This window comes from Agelaius phoeniceus, chromosome 21 (genome assembly GCF_051311805.1).
Source record: "Agelaius phoeniceus isolate bAgePho1 chromosome 21, bAgePho1.hap1, whole genome shotgun sequence".
Lineage (NCBI taxonomy): Eukaryota > Metazoa > Chordata > Aves > Passeriformes > Icteridae > Agelaius > Agelaius phoeniceus.
Genome location: NC_135285.1, coordinates 7762238 through 7790212, shown reverse-complemented (window position 1 = coordinate 7790212; position 27975 = coordinate 7762238). Strand labels below are relative to the sequence as shown.

Genomic DNA, 27975 nt, shown 5'->3' with positions numbered 1-27975 from the left:
GTCATGGCAAACAAAATGAGAACCAGAGTCACTCAGTTACAAGCCTTTAATGAACTATCTTTAAAGGGTTCAGAACATTAACTCCGACTGGGAGATGTTGGCAACCTGCGGCAGCTTCAGATAGACCGAGTTCCAGAAGGTCACAAAGCGGGACCTCAGGTCCTGCTTCACAGAGTTCTTGGTCATCTTGTGGTTGATATCCAGGTAGTACTTGCTCTTGTCGGTGTAGGCTGGCCAGGAAACAGGCACGTCTGAATGGCCATTGTTGGGATCACTGGGGATAAAGCAGATACAGAAGCTCAGTTTTATCAGGGCATCTTGAGGATGCAGCTTAATGTGTGACCATGCAGAGTGTTTGACGCTGGCACAAGCAATAGGAATTCTGCCTGCCAGGAGTGAGTTGATGACCTGCAGTCTCCTCCCTCCATCCCCACTGGCATCATCCCAGCTTCACACGGGACCTATGTCCTGCCTGAACACAAGGATTCAGGAGTAAACCTCATCAAGTGGAAGCAGAGATCATAAGTAATGAAAATGCCTCTGTCTTCCCCAAGTGTGCTATGGATGAGGAGAATGCAGAGTAAACTCCAGCCCTGTGAGACACAGAGCCTTGCTCACAACACAAAGAAAGAGAACTTCTGGGAATGATCCTGAAAAGTTACTGGGCAAAGGCAGAAGCCTGAAGTGCTGCATCAAACCACAGATCACTCACCCAGTTCTAGCAAAGTTGGTCCAGTAAGCAATAATGGCCTTTGAGAGAGTCCTGTGCTTAGGCCAGTAGCCCAGAGGGGTGGCAAAGGGCTTCCCAAACACGTACTGCAGGTCATCAGCATGGTCTGCCCCAACCCAGCGAGGGTAGATGGGCATGCGGGATGGCTCGGAGAACACGTAGCTGTAGGTCTTGCCACTCCTGGGAAATCAAAGAGACTGGCTGGGCAAGGAGAAAGCACAAAAAGGGCTGCAAATCCCAACCAACACTCCAAATACTGTCAAGGCCACAGATTCAGCCTTGGAAGATGCTCACATGCATCACCTCACATGGGGCGGTTTCAGGAGAAAACACCCTGAGGCCATTTTTAACTTCCATTTCCAATTCTCACCCGAACCCTCCTCCATGTGCAACACCCCCAGGGCTGAGCTGCTCACTTGGCATTCTGCAGGTGCAGGTTCAGTGCCACCTGTGTGGGAATCAGGAAGATGTAGTCAGTGATCAGATCCACCACTGTCTTCTTCACGACCTCCTGATCGGGTTTGTCACCCCAGCTCTGCGTGTAGATGTTGTAGGTGGCGTTGGCTCCAGCCTCGCCCCTGTCCACGGTGAGGCCTTTGATCAAGTTGTACACCTGGTCACTGAAAAGACAAATGATATTAATTAATTACTGACCAGCAGCTTGAGGTAGGGCAGGGCTCTTGCCTGGTCCTTTCTCTTGAAGGTTCTGGACTCGGCAACAAAAGGCCTGGGCACCCAGGCTTGGAGTGACATCCTGTGTGGAAGGTTGTGCCCTGTCCACTCAAGTCTGACTCCTTGGGGTTTGGGAGCTACTCTGAAGAGCAGATGTCTCCTGCTGAGGGTTCTAAGGGCTCTGTCACTCACGCAGTGACCTTCACCAGCGGGCGGTTGATGGCGGGTACATCCACGCCGGCAAACATGTGCCCATCCATGTTGTTGACCCCAGCCAGGTAATCGATGTCAGCAGCGTTGGCAAAGAGCTTCTCTGGCATCTCTGGGAGGAAATCCCCATCCACAACTGGAGAAAAGGCAAGGGTGTGCACCAGGGGCACTGCAGGAGACAAGAGCAGAGTCTGTAAGGTGGTGAGGAAACACAGATGTGTGGTCTGGCATATCCCAAGAAAAGGCTGAGGTAGGCAGTGTGCATCAGGTGCAATGTGCATCTGCCCACAGGAAGGTGACTGCAAAAGCTCTCATTAATGTCCCTTTTCTGAAGGGCACAAGCAACACCTCAACACTCCTGGCAGTTGACCCCGTGTCCTGCAGGAGGTTTGGAGAGCCCAGGGTAGCTGATGGACCAGAGCACAGGGCGGGGCACTTACTGGGCAGGTGGGTGAGCTGCAGGTGGTAGGCCAGGGTCAAGGCTTTGGGGTCAGAGATACGGAGGCAGTTGGCCAAGACAGTGGTGTTATCTGTGGAGCAGCCCACCTTTTCTCCAAGCTGTGGCAGAAGAGAGAGAGAGAGAAACGTCCTAGCATTACTTCCAAAGCCAGGAGTCATTTTTAGGTAGTCAGATATGTGGGTTAGTTTTAATCTCAATCTCAAAGCAGCAACTTTCCACAGCGCTATTGGGCACAGGTCCTGCCCAATTGCTTCCTAGCCCTGCTCTCCTCTAGGGAATTGATTTCTTTCTTTTAACAGTCCTTCAGGCATGATTTGCACGTTACCTTTTTGGCCCAGACAAGTGGATCCCTCTGGATGGCCCAGCTGCACAGCCCAACACCGCTCTGGCTGATGGCTCTCTTGAACAGGCCCTTGTTCTTTGGGGACAGCGTCTGGGGAGCAAAATGGAAACAAGAGGGGTTTGGGTACGAACTCCTGAGGAGACCACGGCCTGCCAGACCCCACTGATAATGCCTGGTGGTGTGGGGTTCAAGAGTCTCAGGAGTTAACGTTTGAAGGTGAGATGCTGAGAAGGGGTACATGGAAAGTAAAGGCTGTCTCCCCACATGTCCCAAAAGCAAGAACACCTGGCTGCACTGGTGGGACTGATGAAGCTGAAGAAGGAGGAGCAGCTACAAAGCACTGAGGCTGAGCATTGCTGTGCTGGCCAGGGCAGGACATTAATGAGGCAGCAGTGGGGAGGAAAGCAGATGAGTGCCAAGGGGTCCCTGTCTCCCACTGGCAGAGCAGGGGCTCTGATCAGAAACAATGAGGAGAATCCACCTGCAGGGAGACACTGGCAGCACCGGCCGATTCCCCAAAGATGGTGATGTTGTCTGGGTCACCCCCAAAGGCCTTGATGTTCCTCTTCACCCAGGCAATGGCCATGTGCTGGTCCTTCAGGCCGTAGTTCCCTGAGGGACAGAGATCACCCGGCAGTGAGCAGGGGCACAGCCAAGCTGTCAAAGTGGGCACCCGGGACAGGGTGCCAGGGAGGGATCGGCCCGGGTACCTGGCAGGTTTTCGTCCCCGGTGCTCAGGAAGCCCAGCGGCCCCACGCGGTAGTTGATGGTCACCACAATGACGTTGCCCCGCACGGCAATCTCCTCCCCATCGTACAGGTAGTTGTCCAGGAAATTGGCTCCCTGGCCGCCTCCGAGAAGAAAGGCACCGCCATAGATATAAATCATCACAGGCAGCTTGGTAGAGACTGGGAGGAGAGGAACAGGGGCAGAGTGAGCCCCCACTGAGCTGGGAGGTGCTGCCCCTCCATCCCCTCATCCCCTCCCTGAGCACTGCTCCACCTGCCCTGGGCAGGAGCTGACTTGATGCTCTGCAAGAAAATCCTTGCTCTCCTCAGGAGGCTGAGCCTCCCACCAGGGTGAAGGTGAGTTAGGACATTGTCTGACACAGTTCCCACTTTTCCCCCTGAAAATCACTGCTCAGCACCTGCCCACTATGGAACAGAGCTGCTGAGAGAGGCTGCAGCACAATCTGTGCACACAAGGCAGCTGGGAAAGTCCATTGCACATCCCTGCCAAGCTCGTACCCTGTTTTCTCCCTTGAGGGACCCAGATGTTCAGGTAGAGACAGTCCTCACTCCCACGGACATCAGTCTGTGTCAGCTTCACCTGCATGCAGCGTTTTTTGAATTCCTTTGCTTCCAGTGTTCCTAAGAGGGGAAAGGGAAGACAGCAAGTCCTGGTTAAGGGCATCAGCTCCATTCTCTGGTTGGAAGTTGTCTGCTCACCCATCCTTTCCTCTCTGAGTACAGTGCAATGGCAGCAAAGCCTCCCCAGCCATTGTGACCAGTCTGAGTAATATGTTGTACCATTTCCCATATGTGCCAGATTGAGGAGAGAGAAGTGAAAATAAAGCCCCAAACCAAAGGCATTCAGAAGTTGGACCTTACCATCCCAGCCAGGATGAGGTTGGGGGTCTTCCAGAGTCCTTGGAGGAGCAGCAAAGGGGATCCCTCTGAAGATGTCAACATAGTTCCCAAGGAGTCCCAGTTTCTTGTTCTCTCCTTCCACAAATCCTCCCTCAGTGTGCACCACACCCAGCTACAGGAGGCACCGTGGAGAAGAGAAAATCCATTGCTCTGTCCTTCATAACTCTGGCTTCCCACATTGCCACACATTCCCATCCCAGCCTCCCCATCCGTGCCCTTGGTCCCTCATGGAAAGCCCCCTGGGGCCACTGGAGCTGTGCCTGTGCAGGTGTCCTGCAGGTGCCCTTGGGAGCAGAGAGGCAGCAGCAATTCCCCCACAGCCCCAAGGACAAATGGTAGGAGCAGAAAACCTTCAGCTTTAGGGTGCAGAGCCAGCCTTTGTACTTACTGTGGCAGCCCAGGCTACCCCGAGGTAGGAGCACAGGGCCAAGACCAGGATGTGCCAGTGAGCCATGGTGAGAGTAGCCCTGAGGGGAAAGTCCCAGCTGGAGGGCTGTGTTTATAAAGGCACCCGTGCAGGTGTGTGTGCCAATGCCCTGGGCCAGGATTGGCTCTGGGCTGAAGCAGGGCAGCCTCCACAGCCTTGTGCTTCAATAATCTGAGGCCCGTCCATGGCTGTTGGGCATGGCTGTGTGAGAGGCCCACAGCTGCTGCTTGTTTAGGCTGGAGGCCAACCTCCTCAGGTATCTTTGATTTTCCACATGGCCACCACCCAGTCAGACTATACTTCCCACACTCAGAGAGATTTGGGAATGCAACTTCTCTGTTATTTTTCCTCTCTGGTGTTTTACTAGCTCATTTGGATGCTTTCCTCTCTCTTGGGAACTTTTTTGAGCTTCCTAGAGGATTCATTTGCCAGTTATTATGAAAATGTAGACACCCATTTATCCATAGCAATGGTGAACACTTTTTTCCAGGTCTGGACATCAGCATCCAGTGGTTTAGTTGAAATTTCTTCATGACAAAGATGGCATTGTGTGGGTGACAGGTCCTGCTGAGGCCAATCAGGCTCTCACCCCAAAACAGGGAATTATTATATCCCTCTTTAAGAAACAGGGAAGGGACCAGGTTTGCACTCTGCCTGCGGCTCATAGAGACATGGGGCTGTCACTGGAACATGTGAAAATGAAGTTTGTGCTCCAGATTCCAGAAGAGAAGGGACTCAGCTGAGTGACCAGTGGTTTCATTTAGTTTTGGCCCAACTTCTGCATCAAGGGGCAATGCAAGAGGAGAAAGCCATTAAGATTTCTTTTTTTCTTTAAAGAGTGCAGACGAAGGCCAACAGTGAGAAAATGAAAGATGTTTCTTGTGGGAGATCTCCCAGATTGTCCTTCTGGCAAAGCAAATCAGGGTCAGGTGTGCACAGGAACACAGGGCATTGATTCCTGGTAGAAAGCCAGGTTTGCTCCATCCCAGGATGTGGATGTGCTGGGAGGGGCAGTGCTCTTCACCACATCCCCAGGTCCCCTCACCTCAAGTGGACTTTTGCTGGAGTGGCACTGCCAGGCAGTTTCTCCCTGTGCCTCCTCTGTTGTTCCCTAAAGGGATAAAGCAGAACAAGGCAGCAGCTTCAGCAGCTGGAGGTCTCCAGCCCATCTCCCCCCTGTTCCTGAGCTCTCCCTTTCCCACGGGGATCCAGCACGTGGGACATCTCTGGCACAGCTGAACCCTCTGTCCCCCACCACTGTGGGGTCTTTGAGTCAGGGGTGGTGGCACGTCTGTGTGTCTGTGTTCCAGCTGCTGCTCTTCCTCCTGCTCCTCCCAGCAAGGTGGGAACTGTTGGGTTCCTTCTGTGAGAGCTCTGGCATGGTGTAGAAACAGAACCAGCCCCAAATACCTAGGAGACAGCCTCCATCATAAAGGAGGAGACAAAACCATAAGCCTGGCTTAGAAGTTGTGATTAATGATAAAAGAACTGTTTTCAGCCTGCAGGGTGCAGCAGTAGCACATTTTAATGGAAACAGAGAATAACAGCTTGGAAGGGATCTCAAGGATCACCTGATCCAAACCTCCCTTGGCAAAGCCCGGTCTAGTTAAGACAGCCCAGCACTCTGTCCAGCTGATCTGAGAAGTGTCCAGTGTTGGAGAGTCCACCACTTCCCCGGGGAGGTTATTCCAATGACTGATTGCTCTCACTATGAAAATTTGTCCTCTAGTACCCAATTGTATCTGCCCAGCAGTCACTTGTACACATTACCCCTCATTTTTTCCATGTGACACCTCCTAAAGGGAGTCTCCATCTTCTCTGTAGCCACACTTTAAACATTTGAACTTGGTGATTTCTCCCCTTTTCAGGTGGGCTGACACTGCAGTTCTAGAGCTCACCTGAGTATCGTCAGAGCTGAGGGGGGACTCCCAGAGCTGTGAAAGCAGGTGGCAGCACAGCACAGGGAAATGCTTTAAAAGGAGCCACCCCAGCACTCTTTACATGACCTACACGGCAACAGCAGCCCGGGTGAGTTCGAGGGGAAAGCCTCGGCGTTGTGCCATGGTTTCTTCTGTTTTATTTCCTAGGGAAGAGCAGCAGTGCAAGTATGTACCCCAAAACCCTCTGGGAACAGTTTATCCATCCCATATGTGTCCACAGTTCCTGAGCTCCCCTTCCTTCTGTGCTTGCTTTTTGTGTTGCATTAATTCCAGAGGAAGGCTGCATCTCTCTCACAGAGCCTGGAGGACTCACTGGCCTGAGGGATTCCTCAGATGTGGCATGAGCTCTCTATAAATTCCAAACACTTATTTTCCCTAAGATTTCATGGTATTCTTGGAAGTCTGGGCTTTGAGTAGAGTGGAATGCCTTTAGAGGAAATATTACATCTCCTAGCTGAGGTCTGGCTGGAGTTTCTTTTTTACTTTTTTTACTTTTTATTCTATAGGGCTGTTACACTGATCCTGTGTTTCACCTCAAGCAGGAAACAAAACATTTATGGAAAAGGGCTATGATATAAAAATATGATGCAGTGGCCAAAGCTGTCAGAAGTTAAAGCATTACTTCCAACTGCCCTCTGCTAATGACTTCCATCCTTTTTTCCAGGAACAGTGGCATTCAAAGTGCCTGGCAAGGGGCTTCGAGATTATTGGAAGTCTTGGTTATAGAGAGAGAAACTCCTCCTGAAAATAGCTTTCTATGGGGAGCTCTGTTCCAGTGTAAACCAGAATGGACTGTTCAGTTCTCATCTATACCAGTTCAAATCCCTATCAGCCCTGTGCAATGCCCAGATAGTAGAGGGTAGAATATGCTTCATTTCCTTCCACATTGTGTTCTCTTACTCTTAGCACTGTTCCACAGCATTAAGTATCCAAACTACAACACTTTTTTTCATGTTATTATTGCTTCCCTCCAAAAAACCCCTTGTCTTTATTAGGCATTTTCATCCTTGGCTCTTGTAACTTCACCAACTTTTATCTCCCTCCTTCGAGCCGCAGCTTTTCCCCGCTCATCTTTGTAATCTGACATTGTGATTTGTTCACTTGTGTGCTTGTTTTTCTCCTCAAAGAAGATTTGCTGAATCATTGGGGAGGAGGCAAGAGCTGTAGAAGCAGCTGGTGGCCAGTGATAAAACCAGGGCCACATCCAGCCTTGAGGGTTTGCAAGTGACAGCCCTTCAGCTGAAGGCCTGAGTCACATTCCCCTCTGAGCTAAGATTGCTGGGCACTTGGGGATTGAGGAAGAGAGGATGAGGAGGTGGCACCTCCAAAGCAGAAATTATTGTTCCTGCTGACTACAAAGTTTGTGTTGTATCTTCTGCAAAATTAATAATGATGCTGTGAGAAAACTTGCAGGCTGGGGGCGAAATGGATGTTGTGCCCCTTTGAAATCCTTAGGCACCATGAGCTATTGAAATGCAAAGTATTATCAATCCTGCTGAGTTCTCCACCACCACAGCTGTGGCACTGTGCAGCAGGCACAGGAACATGGCTCTCTGACTTTCCAGCTGTTTCCTTGCACTCCAAGGTAACCTGAGAAACCTCAGCTGTCTCATGCACACTCAGTCTGAAACCCAAGGTCTTCTGCCCTGTCAGCTCTGCCTTTAAGACACCAGAAAATGAGTTTTGTGCATCTGAGTTACTTATGCATCTCATAAGTATCATTCAGAAATAAAGTCTTACCAATAGTACATGATACTTTTCCTAAGAAAAGAGTTTTAACTTGGGATGTTCTACTTAGTTTTAATACTTCAAGGAGGTAAGATAAAATTGGTTAATAAACAAGACTGCAAGTCTGGCTCACCTGAGTTCCATTTCTTGTCCTACTCAAATTTGGGCAAATATTTTAAGGCGAGAAATGCAGGTTGGCAGATTCCAATGCAGAGCTTTGATGCTTTATGGGGTTTTTGTGGGGTTTTTCATGATGCCACTCCAGTTCATTGCTGTGCATGTGCAGGTTCTACCTTGCTCTTATCTGCAGATTTTGAAGCTGCTACAGGCTGGATCTAAATAAGGAGCTGAGGCAGGGATGTCTGACTGACACACTGCTACACCATGTCCATACTCTCAGGATGGGGCCCTCTCAGGAACAGGAAAGCTCTGTCATCTCCAACTTCCCCTTCCTCAACTGAGACAAGAGATAACTTCTACTTTATAAAGAGAAAAAACCAGTGAACTTGACCACTGCTAAAAATCCCACTAAAGCTCCTAATATAGATGAGCCTGGGATGTAAGATAAAGTCCCATGGCTTTAAAATTATTCAAGAGGAAGGCAGAATCAATGGAGATGGGTTTTTAAACCCCTTGTTCTTCATCAGGAGGCCTTGAACATCAGAGTTGTGTTGGCTGGTGCTGAATGTGGCTGTTGGAGCTTGCTGAGGAGCCCTTGATGCACAGAGGAATTAAATGGCTTAGAGGCTGTTCATGACCTGGAGAACTGCAGATTATGGGCTGGAGAAGAATCAGCTGTGAGAAACTCAGCCTGAGAGTGGTGCAGAAACCACAGGGCTGTGACTCAGCTGGTGCAACTTCAGATGCCTGCAGATACTGGGCTCCCTCTCTTCAGGGAGAGAAGTAGGTGCATACAAGGCAGGACTTCAGCCCTGGTGTAGATATGTGCTTAAAGAGAGAAAAATCATTTCCTAGGTATGTTTCTTATCAAAAAAGGGAGCCTTTGAGTCACCAGGTCACAGCAGAGATCTCCTGACCTACTGCTGAAGGTTTCTTGCCTCATTTCCCATGGAGAGCAGGGGACAGCCAGGGATGAGCACATCCTTCCAACACAGGGGCAGGGCTTGCATCTCAGCAAAATCCCCAGATGCAGGCAGGACCCAAGACACCAGCCTGAACCAAAGGTGGTGGGATGCAAGGTGAGGGCTGTCCATATGGTCTGGATGAGCAGTGACCTGATAACAGCATGGTCTGGCAGGCTAAAGAACCTTGTTAAAGCTGCAGGTGTGACACTGGTTCATCCTGCATGACCCAGCTCCATCAGAGAAACCAAGCAGAGGATCTCTCATTCCCCTCCCTGTCAGAGCTGAGGTGTTTGCACAGGGGGCTTGCACAGGTCCAGGGGAGCTCATCCAAACACAGGAGGGTGTCCCTGGTATGATCTTCAGTGGATTGATTTGGTTATTGCTGCCCTAGGAGAAGATGTGAAGGGGTATTTGCTGGATCTTGCTTTTTCAGCTCAAATGGGAATGGTCAGGATTTCCCCCCTTCTATTCACTCAGGGGTTTTTACTGTTTTTCAGAGACAGAGCAATTATCTGGACACCAAACCTTAGTGACTGCTGGAACTGTGAAGTGGATGATCCCCCTCCCAAACCTCAGGGGAGGCAGCACAGGGAGAAGCTGCTCTGGGCACTGAACAGGAGCAGCTCACTCAGTAAGCATCAGAACTGTTTGTTGTAAATCTGACTCTCACACTCAGCAATGCTCTAAGAAAACCTTCCCCATGCACTCCCTCAGGTCCCAAATTTCACATTTGCAGCTCCCAGGCTGCACTTACCCAGGTTATTTGCATGGATGGGGGGCTGCCTGGTGCCTGGGTGGCAAAGGGCTGACAGGCCTTTCCTGCCAATCTGTCTGTTGTTCAGATGAAGTGGTTGGAAAGTGCTCACTCTCCAGTTCCCTCTTTGGCTCAGGCACTCTGATAAGGCCTGGGCTGTCCTATCTTGCCCTGGGAGCTGTTCCTCCTCCCTAACAGGCTCCTTTCCCTGGCTGACAGTTAGCAGCCGGCAGTGCTTGATAAACTTATCAGACCAAAGCTGAGCTCAGTGCACGCTCAGCTCCTCCCCAGCCCCAGATTTCCCCATTCCTGAGGACTCTCTGCCTGCCTTGCTGGCTGGTGCAGTGAACACAGATCCCCCTTGGGCCCACAGGTCAAAATCAGCCCAAGGACCAGATTGAGGAGTGCTCAGATTGAAGCAGCACATTCAAAGTGAGGGCACTGAGTGGGATGTTCACAGCTCATACCCAGCTCTGCCTCTCTCCCTGCAATATTATTCACAAGTCAAAATGCTCCTGTCTGGTTTATCCTCCCTGTGTTGCTGCTCACCCTGTTCCTCTGCTGGTTTTGAGTTTAGTGGGTTCAATGCAGGGTCTCTGTGCCTGCCTGCAGGATTGCTGAGCCAGCCTTGGAGCAAGGGTGCTCTGCTGGATTCAGTTCCTATCACTGGTTATTGCTGCCACAGTTGGGCGTTCCAGCCCAGATCAAGGCTCCATTGTGTGAGGTGCTGGATGTGGCAGATAAGGAGGAGCAGTCTCATTCCTGACTATCTTACTGTTGAAATAAACAAGTGGAATGAAGGGGAGAGGGAGAATGATTATCCTTCTCTCACAGATGGGGTGAAGATCTTCTGAGAGCTTCACAGTGTGCTGAGCAACTTCAGAAATCCAGCACTCAAGTCTTGCCTAAGGTCATGCAGGAAATGTGTGGCAGATCTTAAGTCTCAGTTTAAAGTTGCAGCCTTAAGATGAGTGTGTGTCCATGGTGACTGTTAGTTTTAAGATGGTGGGCCAGGAATTCTGCAGAGATCTGTGTTCTCTTACCTCTCATCCAGCACAGAGATTCACTATCCCTGAATAATTTCTGTGTGGCTGTTCTGGGTTGCCTCCTCTGAGTGGATCTGCTATTCCAGGTGAAAAGGGGCAGGGGGGAAATCTCTGCTTTGTGATCAGATTAAATGTTTAAAAACTGGTTTGTGATGTACTTTATTTTTATTATTCTGTAGCAGCACTGCAGGATGAGCTCCATATCCAGTCCCATCTTAGGCCCTTAACTGCAAGCAGGAATCTTTTCCCTGTGCAAGGAAATGTGTATGCAGCTATTTCTGGGAGATTGCCCCACACCTTCAAGTTTCCTTTTGTGTTCTGTGCTGATGGGCTGGATTTAAACTGCTGCTGTGTCTCCATCACCTGAGACTGGGGAGCAACCTGCTGTGAGGACAAGGGACTCTGCTCTTATCTTTTTTTTCACTGAAAATCCTTTCTTGTGATGTCTAAGGTGGGAAGTGGATGCAGCAAATAACTTTAACCAGCAGAACCTGCACCCAACTTGAGTCTAATTCTTCCTGTCCTTCCTCTCAGTTCTGTTTAGGGCTTCCTTAGCAATTGCCAACACAAGAAAGCTTCAGGATCTTGCCTCCTGCAGGATTACACTCTGTGAGGTTATTACAACCTGAAGATAAGTTCCAGCCTAACGCTGTGCTGGCTGGGAACAGCCCTCTGCTTCCTGCAGGTGTCCCCTGGCTCTGTCCTCATTAGGGAGACAGATTCATCCTGTGTCCAAACTGAAATCCACCCTTAATCACAGCTCTCCGGGGCTGCTGCTCTCAGTGCCTCAAGGCTGTCTGGAAGACACAGAGGCACCTCTCTCCTCCTGACAATGCCCGGGGTTAGTGCTTTGCATGTCCCTCATTTGTTAAACAAAACAGCCCAGAGACCAGGATTTATTTTTCCCTGGCAATAAAGGGAAGAAGTTGTGAAGGGGACTGGGGAAGTACAGGATACAGAGCAGGCTCAAAGAGAGACAAAAACAATCAGCTCTTTCTTCAGCCACAGAGATGAGTTGAGATTTTGCTTTTTGCTATCTGTTTCCTTGACTGACTGACCAGAATGTTTGTGATGCAAGGGGAGGTGGTGAGAAAGGGGCTGGACCAGAGTGATCAGAACTGAGGAGGATTTGCATGTTTGGAGAGCAAGGCCAGGTGTGTTTGGAGTTGGTGACAGCCATGGCCTGGTCCTGAGGGGTGCTGAGCATCCTTGGGTGCCTGTGGTGCAGATTCAGCAGCTCCAAGGATCAGGGCAGCCCATGGCTGGTGCTGTGCTGGGAGAGAAGAGGGGGCACTGGGGCTCTGCTTTGTTTTTCCTTTGGGCTGCTGGCATCCACAGGCCTCAAGCCATGCCAGGGGTTGGGCATTAGGTGATTTTTAAAGTGGCAACTCATTACTCAAGGGGAAGAAACTGTAGTATCTTAGTGAAAAACATTGCAAGTTAATTCCCTGTCCTCTCCTCCCTTTTGTCACCTCCTGTCTGTGGCTCACTGGTGCCTTTGCCAGTGCCCCCCTGCACTGCCTGAGCCTGTGGGGATGGGTCAGCCTGGACCCCCTGCCCTGCTCTGGCCACAGCTGTGCTCTCCAGAGCTCTGCAGCACTGCCTGCAGCCACCCCAGTGTGCTCCTCCCCTCACTGCCCATCCAGCCAAAGCCATCCCTGGATCTCCTGGGAGATTGTTAAGATTGCTAAGTGTTAACAACTCCAGTTCTCTCCTGGCACTGCCTCCTCCAGTGTAGCTGCTCTTCAGCAATGTCTGGGCTCAGTAACCCACCCTGGAGTGCTGAGGAAACAGCAGACAGGACTGGGGTGATATGTGCTGTGTTTGGAGGGAGAAGCTGTAGGAGCACACAGGAGAGAAGATCCCAGCTGTCCATTGAAGGTTTTAGCTCGTCTGTACCTTGGAAATCAAGGACAGGAATGAAAATCTAATGGATACAGCAGCTCTTCTTCACGAGGCTCAGAAGAACCAGCTGTTGGGTTTGGTTTTGTGAGTGGTCACAGGCACTCTCCCAATTGATGTGTGCCAGCACTTGACTCCAAATGGCCAAAATTGGGAAGCTTTACATGAATCGGTCACCTCTGCTGTTCCCAAGGAAGTCTGTGCTGGTGTGCCTCTGTGGTTTTGCTCCTGAGCAGTCCAGATACTAACACCCTCTTTGAATATTTCTGTTTGCAGATTAGTGGAGGACAAGGGGAATAACAAACACAGTTTGCATTTTGGGCAGTAATTTTAATAAGCTGAAGTGACTTTACCTTGAGCAAGGCTTGTGCATGTGTGGGTGTTCACAGGTGTGTGTGGGGCTGGGGAGCAGTTCCATCACAGGTTATGCACCTTCCCCAGAATGGCTCAGGGAAGGACAGCAGGGATTTTTGGGGGCTTTGGCACTGTCTGTTGGACAGACATTCCATGTACCTGGTGTGCCCTCCTGCTCTGCAGAGCTGGCTCTGCACCAATCTGTCTCCAGGATGAAATCTCTCTAATGGGTGCCCTTTCCTGCATGTGAATTTCCATCTTTATTCCCATTCAAACCATAAAGAGCAATCCTAGACTCCTTTTGCACCCCATCCCCACTGCCTGTGTCCCCAGAGTCAGGTGTGAGCCATTCTTTAAATGAGTGTTTTGAACATGAAATACACTGTGTTAACCCAGTTACTAAGAAGGAACAGATTTATCAGATAAATCCCAGCAGGCCTGTACATGTCACTGTCTGGTATAGTGCAATAAAAATATCCATTAGAATAAGTATAAATACATATTTACAGTGTACAAGTAAAGCCAGGAGTACAGACTCTGGGTTTGAGCTTCCATGTACATATTAATGACTTACAGCTTAGGCACAGCATAAAAGGGACAAGAACATTTTAGGTCTTAATAGAATAAGTTGGGATTTACAGCAGCAGAACTGAGGACAGTTTTCTCCTGGTAATACATGAATTTTCCACTTGGATAATTTTTTCTTTGCCCATGATGGGCACTCCTTCATAGGCCTCTGGAGTGAAATGGCCCCAGCCTGTTCCCAGGGTAATTCCCACTGGTGTCATTGTCCAAGGCTGTATGTTCAGGGATGCAGTTATGGAGTGAGCCACGTGCTGCTACAATGCCCCAATTAACTGAAAACACTTGTCTGTGTTATAATTATGTTATAATAATACTTTGTCCTTCCTGTTAAGAACTCAGGGGACTCCACAAACCTGAGTGAATGGCCCTGCTCTACCAGGAGGGGTGGAAAAACAAAAGCCCAGTGCAGTGCCTTGCCAAAGGTTATAGAGAGAGAATTTGGCAGAGCTTGGAGGGAAACTGGTTCTTTACTTGCTCCAGTGCTTTGCTTCAACCCCTAGACCTGGCAAAAGGAGGAAATACCACTGCTCTCTTTGTATAATACTTGTGAGGTACTTGCATGCTCTGCCAACATGTACAGGCTCAGTCACTTCCTCCTTGAGGAGAGTGCCTGGCAAGCAGAACTCTGACCCTTGACATCGATATCCAGGGTCACTCCTGCCCAGGCAGTGACTCAGGATTGCTCAGGACAGCTCCAAGCTGGCATGTGCAGCATGCAGGGAATTATTGTGGGACACACCAGCCCTGATTCCAAGACTCTCCCATTGTACCAAGACATGGGGATCATTAGCTCCTGCCTGGTGCTGTGGTCTGGCTCTTCCTGGAGCCTGCTTGGGATCTCTGCAGCATGGTGTGTCTGAGGAATGTATTTAGAGACCCCTGTTATCTGCTAGGGATAGGAGCTGTTTCTTCAGTATTTTCCTCCCACTCCAAGCTAAAAATACAGCACAGTTAACTTGTCATTTGATCACAGTAAATGCTCTGCTGAAAGAAATTACTTTAAGGTGTCTGTTGGCAGAATTTATGGCCTGGGCAAGTCTCTGCAGAAGGCCTGTCCAGGTTGAACACAGCTGACTGAATGCAATCTATTTGCATGCCCTGGGTTTATCTTCCCAACCATCAGAGCAGAACATGGTTACAGCACCAGCTTTGTACAGATTGTTGCTGCCACCAGCCCAGGAGTCCCCTCCTCCCAGCTGGGCAGCCTGACAAACTGGATCCTGCTCCTGGTGTAAAGCCAGAGTAACAGTGACCTTGGAGGAATTCCTCTGGATTTACACTTGAGCAGATCTGGGTTGGTACCTGTTGCAATCAAAAGTGAAAGCTCCCACAGGTTTCTTTGGGATGTGCAAGGCCCCGTGGTGCCAAACACCAAAGCCAATGCACGATTTGGCCATTCCCCAGGGGAATACAGGATACCATGGGAGCTTTATGAGCTGGATGGAGGTGCTGGGGACAGTCTTGAAGGTGGAGCTCCAGGAGAGACCCCTCACTTGAGGCTGTGCTGGGTCTCGCGGTGCCTGCGCAGATCCACCTTGCGCTGGAAGCCCTTGGCACAGAGCTCACAGCTGAAGGGTTTGAAGCCCGTGTGCTTGCGGCTGTGGGTGATCAGGTTGGAGCTCTGGCTGAAGGCTTTGCCACACACCTGGCATTTGTGGGGCTTCTCCCCTGCAGGACACAGAAAATGGTAAAAAAAAACCCACTTTGTTTAACAGGTGAACCAAGAGAGACAGAAATGCACTTTAGCAGAGTTGGACCTGCTTGGGCAACAGGGTGCTGCCAGCCCAGCTCTCCTGGTGATGTGTCTGGATTGAGATCCAGAAGAACCAGGGACAGTCCTCACAGGCTGGCCAATAACCACCTCCTTGTCAGGCAGATGTGCTCCAGCCTCCTGCTGTCTCACCCCACGTGGAATAATGACTTTGCAGTGCCTCTGCACACTTATCCCCAGTCTAATACCTCTGTGTCTGGGGCCTGGGTGTGTACATCAGCTCTAATTTTGGTTTTCTCATGGAATATTTGGTTTCTCACCTGTGTGGATGTAGGTGTGCTTCTTCATGTCTGACTTCTGGTGGAAGCGCTTCCCGCAGTACTGGCAGGGGTAGGGCCGCGTGTCCGAGTGGATCAGCAGGTGAGTGGAGAGGGTGGAGGAACGTTTGAATGTCTTCCCACACATCTTGCACTCAAAGCTTCTTTCCTGTTGGGGAAGGAAAATCATGGGATGTCTGAGGCTGCAAGACATGTGACAGAGCTTGAAGAGTGATGAGAATTGTAGATTTGATAAGCAAATCTCCTTGGCTCGTGGACTGATAATGCTGGGTGCAGCACAAAGGGAACGCAGGGAGGGTTAATTATGGAAATGGATCACATCTTGTGATCCCAGCTCCTGCACCCTTTAGCAGGAGGTGAGGCACAGAAGAGCGAGTAGCAATGATCCTCCCTTGCCTTCCAAGGAATTCTGAAGGGCAGGCTGAGATTTGTGAGACCAAGAGCTATGGCCTGTGGTTTTCAGAGCTCCTGTCCTTGTCACTGCGAGCCACAGGAAAAGCATCGTGTTTGTAACCTAGGAAGTGTCACTTCCTCTGTAATGGGTTAAGCAAGAGGTGAGGTCCAGAGCTGGTTCTCTGGAACCATGCCACCCACCTGGGAGTGGATGTTGGTGTGCTGCTCCAGGCTCACAGCGTGCCCAAAGGTTTTGCCACACACTTCACAAGCAAAGGGACGGGTCCCGCTGTGAGACCTTCGGACATGGACCTCCAGTCCATGGGGAGTGGAGAACACCTGCAAAACAAAATCCCTGTGATTTTCTGACATGAGGTGGCTGCATCTCCATCTCTGTTTTCAATTCCTTCTCTTTATTTAATTCTCCCCTCTGTGAGAGCTCATGTGAACTGCAGCATTCCCACAGCCTTGTTCTCCTGACTGCAGGCCCTGTTCTGAGGCACACTTTGGTGTGCCCAAATGAAGAATGGGTTTCATACTTCATGTGTGCCATGAAAAGGCCCTCCCCATCCCAGAGGCTCTTATCCAACACACACCTTGTTGCACTTCACACAGTGGAAGGTCTCCATGTCTGAGGAATAATGCAGGCTGTAATCCAGGGGGGGCTCGGTGCTGGGCAGGAGGTGGCTCCCATAGAGGCTCACAGGGTGCTCCAGCAGGGCTGACTGCATGCTGGAAGACATCTGCTGGTAGCTGTATGGCATGTGGAAAGCATCCCAGGAAAAGCCAGCTTTGTAGAAGGTTGGGGTGCTCGCTGTGTTAGTGCAGTCCTTGATCTGCAGCCCTGGCATGGCCATCTCTGAGTTTGCAAAGGAGAGAGAGAGGGGGGTGTCACACCATTGCCTGAAGTTGGGCACCTGTTAAAAAGTTCCCCATCCTGCCTGGCCTCGGGAGTTGCAGTTGGTAAATTCTCCTTGATTCAAATCCTCATTCCCCACGTAAAGTTCCCATCATGACTTTGATTTCAGTCTGAGGAAATTTTATGGCACAGAATGCCAAGGAAATTTTCTGGCTAAGGGAATACTGAGCCCCCTGCTAGCCCTCTTTGATGAGGTGTTTGAACAAATATCCTGTGGGCACCTGCCTTAACCCACATAGCACAGAGCTGCATTAATGTGGGGAGGTTCATTCACTGGGAATAACAGCACAATCCTTCATTCTTCCTGGTACAGACCAGAATTGTAAAGGGAAATATAGAATGCTCCTGATGAGCCCTGCCTGTGGCAAGTTTGACCATAGATGTCAAAATAAAAGCTCTCATTTACTGAAAATCTGGGTCCAGTTTTAGGGGCTCCATAACCAGCTCAGCCCTGACCTCTTCTGCAATTGGGGTTTTGGGTAGCCAACCTTGAGCTGAAGGGCCTGGCAGCATCCTGCTCAGGTACTGCACAGGGACACTCTCTTCTTTCAGTTCAGGTGGGTCCTTTTCTTGTTTTGGAACCACACATCCCAGGTCCTGTTTCTTGTTGTCCTCTGGTGTCCTGTCTCCTGTGGCTGTAAAGAGCAGTGTCACACTTATGTCACAGTTATGTCACTCTTGCTGCTACCAGAAGAGTCTGTTTAGGTGAGTTTTGCACTCATGTGTGAACTCCTGCCTGGACTCAGCAGCCCATGCTCAATTCCCTAAGGAAGTGCAGAGTGATGCAATCAGCATTCAAGGTCTGCCCATTGCTGAGGAAGGGAAATTCCAAGCAGGATGAGATAGGCAAGGCAGAGGGGGGCAGGATGAGATGATAGAATCCTTGATACCTGATACAGTTAGAGAAAATCAACCCTAGAATTGTGTCTGTAAGAATAATTTCCCTATTTAAAACCATTTCCATTTGTGTGGGTAACTAACAATCACTAACTTATTAACCTCCCCACCCTCTCCTGAGAGAGCTGGGTATTGTTAACTTGGATTTATGGACAGCCAAGTGGGGAAGCAGAGGGGGGAGGCAAGTCCTTATGCACTGAGCCTCATCTCCTCCCATACTCCCATTTATTTCTCCATGCTTGTCCCAGCCTTTAAAGACACCAACCAACCCTTGCTAAACTTTGTACTAAGAATCTAAAATCTTAAAATGTTGGACAGAGGTCCAACATGTGTATCCTTTCTGCTGGAGATGGGATAGACCTGATGAAGGACAATATTTATCTCTTGTCAAAACCTGCCACTGCACCAGAGACACAACAAATGGCTGAAGGATGACGGCAGGAATGGAAATTAAAATGTTACCTCCTTTCTTTTTTATCAAACTTATCTCAGGGCTAGACTCTAATTTGATAGCCAGGGCTAGAACAAAGGGTAAACTGATCCTAAATTTGAATAAAGAAAATTTGAATGGTGCCTGAAGGAAGGAGATAATTACCCTGGCCTTGCCACTGCTTGGATGGCTGTGGGAGAGCAGGAGCAGGAGCAGAGGGAGCACAGCAGGGATGGCAGAGCTGTGTTGAGTGGTGTTAACAGCAGGCAGAGATGGTAACACACAAGGTAGAGAAGATGCAGTCCAGAGGGAATGTGGGCAGTGAACACAGGAAACCAGAGGTGGAGGTGGCAGGGTTGTGAATTTGTAGAACACTAACAACCCATTGCAAGCTCTTTTCCCAGCTATAAGTGGCCTGAAGTTGGTCATTTTTCCCAAATGTGACCAACTCCACACAGCATCTTACAGCTCAAATCTCCCCAGCAACCCAGCAGGAAGCAAAGGGAGGATCAGAGTGGATTTGGTGCAGAGAAAGGACACACAGTAAGGGATCAGCTTGCCCTTACACTGACATCCCTGTGTGGAAGCCCTTGGATGCTCCTTAGCTCACTCATCCTGCTCCCTTAGCCACCTCCTGAATGATTGATTTGCCTTGGTGTGTTCCTACAAGCCCAGGGGGTGGACAGACTCACCAGTGAAGGCAGAGGGGACTGGACCCCAGGGGAGTACTGGCAGGTCATCTTCCACACAGCGGGGCTGGTGATAGGTGTGAGCCTTTTTGCTCTTCACCAAAAAGGAACGTGGCATCTTCCATTCACCTTCTGGAATGAAACACAGAAAAACACCAGCTAAACCTCTGTGGCTTGGGGAGGAAATTCCCACTTCTTTCAGATTAAGTGCACTCTGTAAAAATCCCACTTCACAACCTACCCCAGGCTGAGGCAAAGGATTACAGAAAAAGAAACAGGGACAGGCTTAACCTGAGATCTGAGTTACAGACCAAAACTGTCTGTGGCAGGCATGTTGGAAGCCAGGACCTGTCTCTTGCAGTCCTGCTCTGACTTGTCATTTTTTCATTTCTGATCTTCTCCTCCCTGGCAGGACAGAGGGAACCACAGGTTAGAGATCCCCACTGGAGAAAGTCTGAGCATTTGTGCTGCATCTGCAAGGGCCCTGTCCCAAGCCATGGCCTGGGCTCTACTGTGAAATTATTATATAAACAATAATGATAGAAACTATACCAATAATAGGGGAAAGACAGGGAGATCCCTGCAGAATGGTGTGTGGAGGGTTTCCCTCTAGCTTGAGAAGTTGGAGTTCTGGCTGACAAACAAGAGAGCAGAGGCAGAGCAGGAGGGCTGGCTGAGAAGTCACCTTTTGGACCCAACTCAAATATTGCAGACCGTTGAAAAGGCGGGTTAGGGACAAACATAAAATGCTGAAATTTAATCATACCAAATTCTCTTGCAATGAATGTGTTATCTCTGCTACCCAGAACCCAGCCCACCCTGTGCCCACTCCCTGGGGCTGGTAACTGCTCTGATGGAGGCAGGGTGGCAACAGGACTCAATGTTGTGAGCACTAATATCAGCTGGTGCTTTATTTGCATGTGTATTTGCATTTTCCCTTGTAATTGTTTGGGATAGAGGCACTAAAAACAAATCTTGCTATATTTCATTTGAAAAGTCAGCATTTAAGTCCTGACTCTCTGTTGACTGGAAACTGTTATTAAGTTTTGTTCCTTCCTGAGAGCAGTTCAGTGGAACTTATTTATTTACTAAAGAAAAATCCCCCCAAATCCATAAAGTTTGCACCTGTTAAGCAGGAATGATGTGAAATGTCTGCCTAAGGACAGAGCAGTCCTGAAACCCCAAACAGGCAGGGATGGAAAGGTCTGTTCCCCAGGGATCAGAAGTGCCTGTGCTGCCCCTTCATGCTAAATATAATTACAGAGCCCAGTGGTGTTTTGTTTAAAGGTCTGAGGGTGACATTTACAGAGGTGCCTAAAGCTGTGGGGTTGCCACAGCCAGGTCTGCTGGGGACAGGGGGATTGCCAGGGTGCCCCCAGCCCAGGTGCCTTTGGATATGCTGCTGTCTTTTTAAATCTGGTCCAGGATTCCCACTGTTCCATCTATGAATTCAGGGATAACTCTTGTTGGCTCTAACAATCTTTTTCTTCTGAAATGACTCACCTGTTTTTCTTCATCTTTTTCCAAGAAATTTACGTCTAGCTTGAGATGAATAATAGAAAACTGAGGACAAGAGCAGACTTGTAATTTAATTCTAGAAAAAGGACAGAACAGCACTGAGGAGGGACCATAAGCAGGCCCTTGAGGGAAGGGTCACTGAAGCACACATTACTGCTTTTTGCTCTCCTGGAACTCTCTAATGAGGTTTATTCAAAGATCTGCAAAGAGTCCCTGCCCAGTGAAAAGCTGCAGGCACAGAAATAGCTCCAGCTCAAAGACAAGGCTGTTCTGCAGTGGGTTATGACCCTTCAGCAGCTCTGCTCAGCCCCTGTCCCTCCCATTCCAGCAGCACTGCTGAGCTCCTGGTGAGTCCCAGCTGAGCCACCTGTGCACTGACCCAACCCTGCACTATACACCTGCCCCAAGTTAAAGTGCTGCCTCAAACTCTTTAAACCTGGAATTTCCACTCTTGTCACAGGGGTTTTCCCATGTGGTGGGGCAGCACTGTGTCCACAATGAGGGAATTCACACCAGGAAACTTCAGACATCAGATTCCTCTGCCCGAATTAACCAGCTCCTGGTTTCCCTGGGCTTCCTCCACGGTGGAGGAGCTGTGGCAGTGGGGAGAGCCTGCATCCAGCTGTGCCTGCTGGAACAGCCACTCTCCCTGCCCTCAGGCTGGAGAACCCTGCAGAATCCTGTGGCAGCAGCTGGGCAGCTCAGCCAGGTGAATCAGATGGGAGATGCGTGGTTTAAGAGATCCAGCAAAGTTTTATGCCAAGTACAGACAGCACTAAATACAGCCCCTCTTTTCCAGTGGTGCCTGAAAGCAGATGTCCATGAAGAAAAAGAATCTTTCTGGATGTGCTTGCCCCAGGCTGTGTAAAAGTCAAATTTGGTGCAGTATCCTGAGTGCTGATAACGACTGAGCACAACCATCCTCAATGGACTGAACGTTGCAAAAGGAAGTCACCTTCCCCCACCCCATTTTACAGAAAAAAAAGGAACTGGGAGCCCAAAGCAGAGTTAATTAACAACTGCACTGGACTGGCTTTGTGATTCACACAACCAGGCTAGAGGAAAGCTACAAGCAGAGATTGTGGGAGGAAAAAGGACTGTTCTTCCTCGAAACTCCAGATTATCTGTAGCAAGAGATCTGCAGCTCCTAATGGCTTACTGTATTTCCCAGGAAAAGCAGAGCTGTGGACCCTGCCACCAGCTACATTTTAGAGTTATTGAAGCTTCTGACAGAATTTAGCTTCAACCTTTTGCTGAAAATTAAACTTTCTTTTTTTGCTCATTTCAGCCCCTGTGGCAGCTGTTTCTACCTGGACTGGTGGTAAGTGCACAAGGGAATTTATTGGTTGGGCAGGAGTGCCCATTCAAAATTGAAGTGTTCTGGCATTTTTATTAATTCAATATAGGATATAAAACCAGCAGGTGGCTAAAATTGGCATTCTTATTAGCCTGCCATTCATGCAGCTGTATAATAATGTTCTAATGTGCCTCGAGAAAAAGACAGCTGCAGCCAAGGGGAAAAAAGCAGCTTCACTATTTTGGGTACCTCACCTGAAGCACCTTAGAAGGGGTTTCTTTCACCAGTTATAAATTCCCCAGTCAGATCTGAAAGCAGATCCAGCAATTGCATGTTCAAACTCAAAGTTCCTCCACCCTCAGCAACACTTTTGGATGATTTTGCAGAGTATCCCAGGTAAAACTCTAATGGGACATTGAAACATTGCAAGTGGGATTGTTTTTTAGTTTGGGGGTGGCTTCTGACTCCAGGATCCTCATTTTTCTGGATCCCCTGTTCCTCATGAAGCCCTCACTCACTTCACTGCACAACAGCTCTCAGTTCCCAAACCCACAGCACTGGTCCTTGATGTAATTTAGAGGAAATTCAAACTCTCAGTGAATGAGGTTATGGAGCCTTTGGTGGGGACAGTGTTTGCAGGATTGTGCCACGCTGAACCCAATTTGCAGTGAAAGCTCCATTCTAAAGCTGACTTGCATTTTCCTCTAAATTCAGGTAATTCTGTTTTCAGATTTCCAAGGTTAATTGTAGAGATTAAATGCTTTTTCTTGTTACATTCAGTGAAACATTAAATTTTAACTGGCATTAGAAGACTAGAACTCACTAGTAGTACATTACACCACATCTTCACATAAGTTGATGAGCATACAAAGTTTTAGGCTAAAAAGCACTTTTTCCTTTCCATTATTTAATTGATATTATTTATATTTATATCCTAATATTGCCCTTTTTGTGCTTTTTTTTCCTTCTTTTTCTTTTTTTCTGGAAAAAGTGAAGCTTCCAAAAATACAGAATAGTTTCTCTTTCAAAAGATTACATTTTAGAAGAAAAAAAGTGCAAAGTAGAACACAATGTGTCTGTGGTTTAAGAACCCAAACAAAATAAAATAAGAGGTTTTATGGACTCTTGACTCTTTAAATATAAATTCAAATTTGAAAGAATTTCAGCTCTTTACAACAAAATTAATCATTTCTTCACTAGTCCACCATTGCAAAATCAAATGTACTTGGGGCGATTAATTTAAACACCACTTTTTATTGGAAAAATTAACAGGACATTTTTAATTCCTGTGGTAAGACTGGATAAATGGACATTGTGGCAGGGGCAGCAAATTATGGTGGAAATTTTGTCAAAGAAGTGGAACAGAAACGCTGGTATAGCTGCAACATCCAGAACAAAACATATTTAGACATTAATTGCAGCACTTGTTCTCTGGAAAGCTCACATAGCTCCCTGAGATGTTGGGAATGCCACTGGCTCAAGGAAACTTTGCCTTAGGGTTCCATGGATGGAATTATACAATGCAATCTCCCAAATTCCAGATCTCCTTAAAGTACAGATGCAATTTCAATGTGAACTTGCAAACCATTAATGTTTTGAATCAATCTTGTGATATGAGAAGTGCCTATAAATAGCTAATTCCATATGCTAAAAAATTGTTAGATTAATCAGCCTATATTCAAAAAGGGTGGAAAAATAATCAAAGATGAACTCAAAGCAAAAATCCTGAATGGAGAGGAATTGTCATGTACAAAAACTGGCACAGGTGATGGCAGCAGAGGTGTGCTGCTCTCTGAATGTAAAGGTCTGGCCCTATAAAAGAGCAAATAAAAGGAAAAACACAGTCTTCCCTCTCCTCAATGGCAAAGTAAAAAACTCCACAGCTCCTGGGACACAGGTACCTGAGACCATTGTCACATCTCTTATATTTTGTTCTATTACTATTTTCACCTTTAAAAGTGAAGCACATGGCATATAATTCCAAAAGGTTCAATTCAAATGAGTCAGGTGAACTATTACCACAAAGGAGCCCTCAGGACAAGTGGCTTAGGCAATGGAATATATTACATATTTTCAGATATGAGCAAAGAAGAAGGAGGAGGAAAAAAGCTTAGAAAAACATATCAGAAAAAGGAGAAAACCAATGCAGTTAAAAGTGTTGAAAAGAATAAATCAATCACCTGTTTGAGGGACTTTGCTTTACTGGATTTACCTTGAAATCTCCCCAGACATGCGAGACGTCGTCCTCTCTCGGGACTCCTCTTCCACTTTTTCACTTGGTCGCAGTCAGTTGAAATAGATACTTCTCCTTTTTTCTCTCTGTTTTTTTTTCCCCTGTTCCCCTCCCTGATTTTTCAATCAGATTATTTGTGTCAAAATCTGGCGGTGAAGAAACAGCCAATAAGAGGCAGAGCCCAGAAAGTATTTGCTTATCAAAACTTCCCAGGACTTTGACAACTTGAAGAGAATTCACGATGCCCAGCTTGAAGCCCTGGGGGCAGCACCCTTCACTTTTGGGGGCAGCTTTGCCTTCTGCAGGAATACTCCTCTGTCATATTGACAAAAAGCATGACACAGGAAATAATGTACTGAGCAGGCATTTGTTATTTTGTCTTTCAGTTAAAAAAAAAAAAAAAATTTAAAAAAGCCCTTAAGAAACCTGTATTTTTACAGACATTCATCCCCGCATCATATCTCTCACAAACAGACACACCATCTGTCTCACACACACACACACTCACATACTTGGGGCTCATAAACAAAACCATCAAGCACATGTGCACAGAATTATTTTATTCCAGAATGGATCTTTTATCTCTCCTATTTCCAAGGAAAAACGAATAAATACTTGCATGGTATAACCGAAGAAGATGCGTGTTAATCACCCTTCATTTTCCCAGGCATATGTGTGTGCAATCCACACATATTTTAGGCATTGCTCTATCTATATACAGCTGTATACAGGGTATAAATATAGATTTAAGAAAGCTCATTAAGCAAGCTCATTAACAACAGCTTTGCAAAAAGCTCTTCAAGAGCAATAATAAGAATTTGCACTTCTATCGCTTGCTTTCAAAAAAGGTTTGAGAACGGGTTTGCAAATGTGGAATAATTGAGTGTCAAAGTAATGGCCCAGTGGAAGGAGGGAGGATGGAGCAGGGGCAGAGTGACTGCCCCCAGGTTGTTCTGTAGCATGGCTGGGAACAGGAGCTGGAGTTTTTTCTTTTTAAAATCCTTGGGCATCACTCTTATTTGGAAACAAACAAGGAAAGCTGAAATCCCCAAATACTTGGGAGAGAGAGAATGGGAATAATTCCTTGATTCCACCTATTCTCTAGTTATTCTCTATTCTCACAACCCTCCTGGCTGTGCAGGTGCACAGTGGCATGAGCTGTGTGTGCCCTCAGATGTCCCCTCTCTGTGAGAGTGCAGAGATGCCTTCCAAGGAATTCATCAGAGGTAAAGTGTAGAGCAGCCGTTGTGTGCTGAGTACTGGACTGCCACCAGCAGGAAAACTCCTCTGGAGATGGAGTTTCCTGCTCCCTGTGAGCTTCCAAATGCATTTCACTGCTTCCTACAGCTCTGCTGGGTCCCTTTTCCTGCTGCAGCCCGGGGTGGGGAACACCAGGAAGGAACAACCTTTGTTCTGCCCTGGGCTCAGCGGGAGGCTGGGGCTTCCCTGGCGGAGCAGATCCAGGGACACTCGGGGCTGAGAGCAGAGAGATTCTGCAGCAGCCACAGCAGGACCTGCTGTCCCCAGTGCTGTGCCTGTGCCAGCCATGGTGGCATTGCCCCATGGCACCGGCAGGGCTGTGCAATGGGACTGATGCAACTCGAGATAGGAGCGTGGATTTCACCCGCATTGAGAAAGATTCAGATTTTGATCTTAACCCATCTGTCATAATACTGAGCATAATTAATTCTCGTTGTTTAGAGAAGTGAACAATCCCTTTTCCCCGCTCCCTCCTCCCCTCCATATTTATCTAGGCGAGTTTTGCATGAAAGAAACGTTCCCAAGGCATTGTGCTGGGGAGCTGATTTGCATCCTCTTAAACACAGGCATTTGAGGGATTACATTTCCCGCTACAAAAACAAGCATTGTAACAGAAACCCAAAATGTACATTGCAGCTTCAGGGTTTCGTATGAAGACAGTTACAGGAATTAAACAAAACAGGAAAATGACAAGCTGCTGAAAAGGACTAAGATGTAATTTTACCAAACATTGGAGCTGGCTTCTGGCAGCACCCCTGAGCACAGACTTCCCATTGACACAAAGTGCAGATGGGTGCAGAATGTGCCTCTTAAACTCGAGACAGTCCAAGTAAGTCAACCACACAAAAAAGAAACCCCAGAAAAGTAGTTGTGTCAAAATATTTAAGGTCACTTCCAGGCCACTCTAAGATTCTCTGTTCAGTAAAACCTCCCAGCCAGCAGATTTCAGAGGGCTGTGGAAAAGGTGGCTGCCTCCATCTCCAGTGTCAGTAACAGCTGGAGCAGCTCTTCTGCCTCCCCATCTCCCTCACACGGCCAGATGTAAGTGCAGACAGGCTGATCCCTGAGCTAACAGCACAGAAACTCTCATTCAGCACCAAGGTCACCACACTGCAAAGCCTGAAGGGACATGGGGACACTGCTGGGCTTTCTCCAGCTCTCACCCACTCCTTCTCCCTTTATTTGATTTCAGGGATTCCTGTGGAACAAAAAGCTGCAGGATGGGAGTGCAGTCATCTTGGCTTGTTGTGTTCACTGGATTTCTGTCTATGGCTTCTGTTCATCTCTCCACTGAAAAGCATCATCAAAAGGTGACTTACACAAGCTGAATTATAAACCCAGAGAGCTGGAGGTGCAGTTGGAGCTGGGAGAACCTTTGAGCTGACCCCGTGTGGTCATTCTTATTTTATGTTCTTCCTGTTGATATCATTTTCCCCGTTCTCTCTTATTCAGGCTCAGCAGAGAGGGGAGAGCCACAGAGAGCTTATCTGGGCTCCCAGAGGCTTGTCCTGGCCCTGACCCACACAGGCCACAGGGGATGTAGAGAGCCCTGCTTGCACACAAGGACAGTTCAATTCTGTGTGGAATTAAATTCTGTGTGCTGCTGTGAGTGCTCACTATGTGGCACATGCTCCAGTGCACCCTAAGTAAATAGATTTTTAAGTGTACATCTCAGTAATAATAAACAGGTTAATTACAACATAACACGTCCTTTTTAGTGCAGTTGTTTCTCCTTTCAAATCCAGCAGCAAAGCCCTGCTATAGCATCCATGTTTTCTTTGTCAATTTGACTGTTACAGCAATTAAGTCCCAGTAAAATAACACGACTAATTGCTTCCAGCTCTTTTCTGAAGTTCATCTTAATTTCCACTCTTTTCTGTGGCAGATTAAACAAACGTGTCTTCTGCACATCAAGAAAAAAAAAAACAAAACTACCATCACTCTGTCCAGACCATAATAAATATTAATTGCCAGGCACAAGGCAGGACTAGATTAAAAATATGCTGGCTCCAAGCAACTCTTATCTCATCATGAAGCAGGACGACCCATTGCAGGTGCAGCAGGAAGGAACTATCTCAGTCCTGCAGGGATCAGAGCTAGGAAACACAAAAACTGCTGCAGAAGTTAAAAACCAACCGATCCCTCTCAGATGGGGCTCTAATCTGGTGGGGTTTTTTTTTTCTTTCACCTCGTTTCCACCTGGCAAATGTAATGCCTGTGGTTCCTGCTGGGCTCTGGGGACAATTGATGGAGACTCCAGAGTCAGACCGAGCACCCTCGGTGTGTCCCTGGCAGAGCTGCTCCTCCTTGGACAGGGAAAAACATTGAGATCCCACCAGCCTGGGGAATAAAATGCCGAGTGTTAAACCTGTTGCATTGGCACACCAAACCGAAGGCTGGAGATC

At 48.1% G+C, this 27975-nt stretch overlaps 2 protein-coding genes and 1 long non-coding RNA gene across 10 annotated transcripts; 1 reads left to right on the top strand and 2 right to left on the bottom strand.

The window, feature by feature from the left end:
• Positions 1-31: 31 nt before the first annotated feature.
• LOC129128978 (bile salt-activated lipase-like) lies at positions 32-10146 on the bottom strand. 4 transcript variants are annotated; one of them, XM_077189387.1, is made up of 12 exons: positions 9999-10146; positions 5537-5602; positions 4026-4176; positions 3663-3785; positions 3126-3323; positions 2897-3027; positions 2398-2505; positions 2053-2170; positions 1595-1781; positions 1147-1350; positions 713-910; positions 32-274 (listed from the first exon to the last, which is right to left on the bottom strand). In XM_077189387.1, the coding sequence occupies exons 1-12, from the start codon at positions 10011-10013 to the stop codon at positions 70-72; spliced, it is 1704 nt and encodes a 567-aa protein (XP_077045502.1). In that variant the 5' UTR covers positions 10014-10146; the 3' UTR covers positions 32-69. The 4 variants fall into 4 exon arrangements, with proteins under 4 accessions (XP_077045502.1, XP_054502614.2, XP_054502613.2 ...); XM_054646639.2 differs by lacking the exon at positions 5537-5602 and having other exon boundaries at positions 9999-10145; XM_054646638.2 differs by lacking the exons at positions 5537-5602; positions 9999-10146 and adding an exon at positions 4453-5530.
• Positions 9746-27512, top strand: LOC129128986 (uncharacterized). 2 transcript variants are annotated; one of them, XR_008535366.2, is made up of 4 exons: positions 9746-9875; positions 22069-22101; positions 26763-26880; positions 27023-27512. It is a non-coding gene; the product is annotated as an uncharacterized LOC129128986 (long non-coding RNA). The 2 variants fall into 2 exon arrangements; XR_013184969.1 differs by having other exon boundaries at positions 26763-27512.
• Positions 13697-24483, bottom strand: GFI1B (growth factor independent 1B transcriptional repressor). Of its 4 annotated transcripts, none has more exons than XM_054646646.2 (7): positions 24290-24483; positions 19266-19394; positions 17735-17881; positions 16924-17186; positions 16529-16666; positions 15917-16082; positions 13697-15553 (listed from the first exon to the last, which is right to left on the bottom strand). In XM_054646646.2, exons 2-7 carry the CDS (start codon positions 19378-19380, stop codon positions 15375-15377), a joined length of 1008 nt encoding a protein of 335 aa, XP_054502621.2. In that variant the 5' UTR covers positions 19381-19394; positions 24290-24483; the 3' UTR covers positions 13697-15374. The 4 variants fall into 4 exon arrangements, with proteins under 4 accessions (XP_054502621.2, XP_054502620.2, XP_077045508.1 ...); XM_054646645.2 differs by having other exon boundaries at positions 24258-24357; XM_077189393.1 differs by lacking the exon at positions 24290-24483 and adding an exon at positions 19574-19652.
• Positions 27513-27975: the final 463 nt, after the last annotated feature.

Excerpts from the sequence above, each read along its gene's own strand:
- LOC129128978 (XM_054646636.2), bottom strand. The coding sequence starts at position 4,518 with ATGGCTCACTGGCACATCCTGGTCTTGGCCCTGTGCTCCTACCTCGGG. Across the intron at positions 4,177-4,452 it reads GGGTAGCCTGGGCTGCCACA|CTGGGTGTGGTGCACACTGA; the intron begins GTAAGTACAAAG and ends TGCCTCCTGTAG. Across the intron at positions 275-712 it reads ACCAACTTTGCTAGAACTGG|TGATCCCAACAATGGCCATT; the intron begins GTGAGTGATCTG and ends CTTTATCCCCAG.
- GFI1B (XM_077189393.1), bottom strand. The coding sequence starts at position 19,595 with ATGCCTGCCACAGACAGTTTTG. Across the intron at positions 19,395-19,573 it reads GCCTGCCACAGACAGTTTTG|AAGGTGAATGGAAGATGCCA; the intron begins GTCTGTAACTCA and ends GTTTCATTCCAG. Across the intron at positions 15,554-15,916 it reads GCACACCTACATCCACACAG|GGGAGAAGCCCCACAAATGC; the intron begins GTGAGAAACCAA and ends TGTGTCCTGCAG.